This window comes from Larimichthys crocea, chromosome XVI (assembly GCF_000972845.2).
Source record: "Larimichthys crocea isolate SSNF chromosome XVI, L_crocea_2.0, whole genome shotgun sequence".
Lineage (NCBI taxonomy): Eukaryota > Metazoa > Chordata > Actinopteri > Sciaenidae > Larimichthys > Larimichthys crocea.
Window position 1 is genome coordinate 1,401,954 of NC_040026.1, and position 5,885 is coordinate 1,407,838.

The window sequence follows — 5,885 nt, forward strand, 5'->3', positions numbered from 1 at the left end:
GAGGGGAACAACAAAACACTGAGGGAGAAGACAGAGGATTTTTCTTGAATGGAAGAAAAAGAGAGGAATGATGAACTTTAAAACAACACATACCAGCAGAAAGACGCGGGGGAAAAATTTAAGTACAAAAAAGGATCAAATTCAGCGAAGGGGGGGAGGGGAAAAGGGAAGGAAGAGGAGAGCGGAAGATCCAGAGAGATGCACGAGAGCCAGGGGAGGAAGGCGCAATGGTTTAAAGTTAGTAGTAAAGAACAATCAGGGGGCAAAAGAGTAAAGGGCTAACCTGAAAAATGTCTTTCTACGCAAATTAAATTGGAGGGGGACGGGTAGCGAGCAACAGTGAAAATACTAAGGATGGGTATTAACGAGCAGTCGGTTGGTGAGGGTACGCGAAAAGGCAAGCAGGGTCACACACGAGCGGAAGGGGGTGATGGTAAAATGACTATTTTTTTGAGGTATTTGAAGGGCCTTTGACAGTGCAGCTGTCTACCAGAATGAAGCCCAATTGGGCTGTGCCCTGAAGGAGCTCCTGCCCAAACATGGTTTAACGAGAGAGGATGTATTCATAACCAGGTGACGCATATATATTTATATAGGCTCCGCCCTATATAATAATGCTGTACTGCATGTACGTATGTATACAGTTGAAACCAGAAGTTTACATGCACTATATAAAAAGACAAATGTGCTTTTTTCCCTCTCTGTCTGACATAAAATCAGACTTTTCTTGTCAACTATTGTGAGAAGCTTGTGGAAGGATATCCAAAACGTTTGGCCCAAGCCATACAGTTTAAAGGCAATGGTACCAAATACTAGCGAAATGTATGTAAACTTCTGACTTTGAAGAAAATAATAAAAAAATGTCATTATTCTGGCATTTAGCAAATAGAAATAATTTTGGTAATCATAACGGACCTAAAACAGGAAAAGTGGTGTCTGATTTCATGTCAGACAGTTTATATAGTGTATGTAAACTTCTGGTTTCAACTGTATGTGTGCCTCAGGGCCACCATACATTATAGTTGATAAGGCAGAATCTCAAGAGAGGAAACCAGCTTCATGAACATGCATGTCATCGTGAATACAGCTGGAAGATAAACATATTCATGGAATATGTGAAACTAAATATTCTCTTTGTTATTCACTTCAAACTTTATTTTTAGTTGAGCAAAATGAACAGTATGTGCCTCCTGACATTGATGTCATACCCACATCACATGATTTCTTTTCCTAGAGACCAAATGAGGTTCAGTCAGCTTTGACTATCAAAGGCACAGTGTACCAGTCTCAACAGTCCTCCTCTCTGTTTCTCGCTGCAGTAAGCTGGACCCCAAGGATCAGGGTAAGAGGGCCATGGAAGGAGCCCTGCACAGCCTGTCTCAGCTGGACTTGGGTTACATTGACCTCTACCTGATCCACGAGCCTGGCACTGAGGGTCTGGTAGTGACTGACCAACGCAACCCAGGTAAAGAGGTCAGATTAATGTACCTAAATATCACTGGAAACATAGCTGTGTACATTTATAACTAACATAAATGTAAAACATTTGAAGTGACTCTTTGGCCAGGTGTATAAGATGTTTTCTAAATAAATACTCCACTAATTAATAGATAATATTGAAGCTGTCTTCTCACTTTCCTCCTCCACAATGTACCTGTACTTGAGTAACACCGATGATGAAGTCCTAATTAATATTTGATTCCAGGCAACCGAGCTCAGAGTTGGGCCACATTGGAGGAGTTGCATGCCCAGGGGAAGCTAAAGGCCATAGGAGTGTCCAACTACACACCAGCACACATGAGAGAACTGCTGCAGAGCTGCAAAACCCCTCCTGCATTGCTACAGGTAGACTGCACAAGAGCAAAAGGGGGTCAGATAACATATAATATACATAAATGTAAGTTTTATGCACACTATGTTTTTTTTTCTTCAGGTAGAGTTTCACCCACGACTGTGCCAAACAGAGCTGAGGAGTGTGTGTGATGAGTATGGAGTGTGTTTCCAAGCCTTCTCTTCCTTGGGGAAAGGAGACTTGGTCACCAACCCTGTGGTCATGGAGGTGGCAAAGAACTGTAAACGCACACCTGCACAGGTAAACACACACATACACATGGGCTTTTGGGTCAGCATCACCTACTCAGTGTTTAATGAATAACATTTTAGGTATATAACTCTCAGGTTTTTTTGTTTCCTTCCAGGTCCTGTTGCGCTGGGCTGTGCAGCAGGGCGTCCCAGTGATCCCCAAGTCGTCAAATCCAGACAGAATGAAGGACAATGCCAAGATTTTTGACTTCACACTGAGTGACACAGACATGGACAGACGACAAATACGACTGGGATTCATCAAAAGTGGTTTGATAGACCATTAGTGGAACAAACACTATTTTCCATGTGACTGACTGTAACCACAGTATGAAACCACTACCAGAGAAAGGAACTAATTGTTTAGACACAACTAGATGAGGTTTATTCTGAGTTGTCAGTGCATTTAACATAATGAATACTCTATCTAAGAGGTACAGTAACATTCTGGCCAATCTGTTGCGCCATTGTCAGATCATTTTCCTACTGACAAACATTTGTTGATCATTTTACTGATCTGCCAACATGCCATCATAAAATCATGCTCTCACCAAATTGAATTATAGCTTTTGTGACACGTTTCAGTCGCTTCAAAATGGCTGCTTGACTGCTACCACGAGTGGGCGTGGCTTCGGCACATTCAGCGGACACACCCCCACAGTCATCGAGCTAAGAATTCATTTTTACCTGATTTTGACACCTCATTTCATAAACGTGGATATTTTTAATGATTCGAATTTGGCTTTTTTCTTTGGTCTAACAAATTCGGAACACATATTTATTCTTACTTTACACAGACTTTAAACAATATCCGCAGTTCAAGTTTTGGCGATTTCTTTTAATTCTGTAAAGCTGATTACAATATAAGGCACTTGAATGCCTTTGGCGGATGCAGTACATGCAATAAAAAGGCATCGACTGCTGAGCACAAATGTCTAAAGGTAAGAAGATGTAATCAATATATTGCTGCTGAGCCTTGAGTGGAAAAAACATTACTTTAAATAAGAAGAGTCTTCTTTAGTCACAAAGAAAAGCGGCTTTAGGGCGTTCCAGCATCGGTTACGACTCTTATTCTAGGACATTATCCCTGAATAAAGGCAGATGGGTTCTGTGGGGCCTTAGATCCTCTTGTTTTTGCAGATGAAACAAAAGACGAGCTTAGGTAACACACATCAGAACATGTAACGGGAGCCAATTACAGGCAGTAGCGTTAAAAGAGTTAAAATGGAGAAAAAAGATCAATGTTTTCTCTCTTGCCTAAAGCTGAGCCATCTCCCCAGCTGACAACATTATGCAAAGCTTTGAAGAATTGAATCCCAAGAAGAAAAAGGGAAGGGAGGCATGGATGTAACATTAATTAATAAGGTTTTGCTTTTGCGGGTATATCACATTTGGCTCTGGGTGCTTCCGCTGTTTAATCCAGAGACTATAATCTCTGTTTTAAATTTGGTCTTGGTATTTTCCCTTTTTTCTGGTCTTGTAGGGTTTTCACGTAGAAAAGTCTCAGGCATGGCCACAGGTAAAAAGCACATTCATTTTTGATTTTATTGTTCATCACAATTTGAATAGAGATCACCAAGATATGCAACTAGTACAGAGGCCCTAAAGTCCCAATTTTTTAAAAAAAAATAATTAATGTTGAAATGTACACTTCTTTTTTGTTTCTTCGTTTTTTTAAATTTTTATTATATACTACATTGCATTACAATAATGCAATTTTATGTCTTTCGTGTTGGTTTCCTGCTGTAACCTGGCTTTGTTCAAGACTAAAATAAATAATAACTTTTGCTTGTAAAAAGTTTGAATTGAAAGAGTTCAAGAATGTGGAAAAAAAAGTTCAGATTGAGGACTAAAGATTTTTGTTTTTGATATTACAGCTGTCATTTAAAGTTAATTTTTAAAGTTTTCACTAACCGACTGTCAATAAATGAGGCAAGTTTTCCAGTCCAACAGTTTTAAAACCTCCACCAAACACTCCCTTCCGGTCGCTTGTCCTTCTCTGATTCGCCAGATCTTCTTCCAATCAGCGGCGTCAGAGCAGGGTGTCGCCGTCTATGGATGTAAACATTTCTCTCTGACGGACAACCTCCGAGTTATGTTACGTTTACGTTTGTTAAGTTTTCTTTAGTGAGTCGACAGGTCGAATTCAGGAGGAGGAGCTCAAAAGGTAAATGGAAATATGTATTATCTTTAGTGTCGTCCTTATTTAAGAGCTTTTTCCACCTAGTTAGCTGGACTATAACGTAACAACTGTGACGTTTCTACGTCTTAATGAACACTGCTGTGTCGTCATAGATGTCACGTTACAGTGTTCAGTTATTGTAGATACACTGTGACGTTCAAATCTTCTAAAACAGCATCATTGTAACAATGCTGCATAGCTTTGTGACGTTCCTAGTATTCAAAACTGTACAATTGTAGTCCACTGTAACTATGTTTGTAGTCCATTATGACGCAACAACGTTCCGTCACGTCACACTGTACTCACAGCCACTTATTGATGTTGCAACGTACAAATACTGCAAAGACAGTCACAATATTTATATTTAAAGGTACATTGTGAAGTTGCAGCGTTGTGACAGTGTGTGTACTTACACCGCGTTGTGACGTCTGTCTTAAGAGTACATGGTGTACTTAACATTAATGATTAACGTCTTAACACAACTGACCTGCCTGCTTCTCCACCTAGTGCAGCACCAGTCCCAATACATTTTACCATTTTACCATTAATACAGTTTTCACTACTCAAAATCTCTCTTCTTCTTTTACAGTGTTGAAGTAGAAGTCACGCTCAGATCAAAATGTCCTCCACTGCCCCGTCTATCCTCCTAAACACAGGGGTTCAGATGCCCCTCCTGGGTTTGGGTACGGGTACCTACAGGTTGTTGTCTCCTGAAGATTTTTACCTGGCTGTGGATGCAGCGCTGGCTGCTGGTTATCGGGTCTTTGACAGTGCAGCTGTCTACCAGAATGAAGTCCAATTGGGCCGTACCCTGAAGGAGCTCCTGCCCAAACATGGTTTAACGAGAGAGGATATATTCATAACCAGGTGACGCATATATATTTATATAGGCTCCGTCCTATATAATAATGCTGTACAGCATGTACGTATGTATACAGTTGAAACCAGAAGTTTACATGCACTATATAAAAAGAAAAATATGCTTTTTTCCCCTCTCTTAACATTTCCTGTCAACTATTGTGAGAAGCTTGAAAAGGATATCCAAAAAGTTTGACCCAAGTCATACAGTTTAAAGGCAATGGTACCAAATACTAATGAAATGTATGTAAACTTCTGACTTTGAAGAAAATAATAAAAAAAATGTCTAAAAAAATACTTCATTATTCTGGCATTTAGCAAATAGAAATAATTTTGGTAATCCTAACGGACCTAAAACAGGAAAAGTGGTGTCTGATTTCATGTCAGACAGTGAGAACAAAAATCATGTGTGTCTTTTTATATAGTGTATGTAAACTTCTGGTTTCAACTGTATGTGTGCCTCAGGGCCACCGTACATTATAGTTGATAAGGCAGAATCTCAAGAGAGGAAACCAGCTTCATGAACATGCATGTCATTGTGAATACAGCTGGAAGATAAACATATTCATGGAATATGTGAAACTAAATATTCTCTTTGTTATTAACTTCAAACTTTATTTTTAGTTGAGTAAAATGAACAGTATGTGCCTCCTGAGTGTCATACCCACATCACATGATTTCTTTTCCTAGAGACCAAATGAGGGTCAGTCAGCTTTGACTATCAAAGGCACAGTGTACCAGTCTCAACAATCCTCCTCTCTCT

General features: G+C 39.7%; 1 protein-coding gene across 1 annotated transcript; it reads left to right on the top strand.

Annotated features, from left to right (window-relative positions):
* The first annotated feature begins 354 nt into the window (after positions 1 to 354).
* On the top strand, positions 355 to 5,170 carry LOC104928908 (glyoxal reductase). The gene is made up of 7 exons (XM_027289429.1): positions 355 to 371; positions 466 to 573; positions 1,320 to 1,465; positions 1,706 to 1,845; positions 1,934 to 2,092; positions 2,199 to 4,249; positions 4,854 to 5,170. The coding sequence occupies exons 1-6, from the start codon at positions 355 to 357 to the stop codon at positions 2,367 to 2,369; spliced, it is 741 nt and encodes a 246-aa protein (XP_027145230.1). The 3' UTR covers positions 2,370 to 4,249; positions 4,854 to 5,170.
* Positions 5,171 to 5,885: the final 715 nt, after the last annotated feature.

Coding starts and splice junctions, on each gene's coding strand:
- LOC104928908 (XM_027289429.1), top strand. Junction 574..1,319: donor GAGGATGTATTCATAACCAG/GTGACGCATATA, acceptor TTCTCGCTGCAG/TAAGCTGGACCCCAAGGATC. Junction 1,846..1,933: donor CCCCTCCTGCATTGCTACAG/GTAGACTGCACA, acceptor TTTTTTCTTCAG/GTAGAGTTTCACCCACGACT.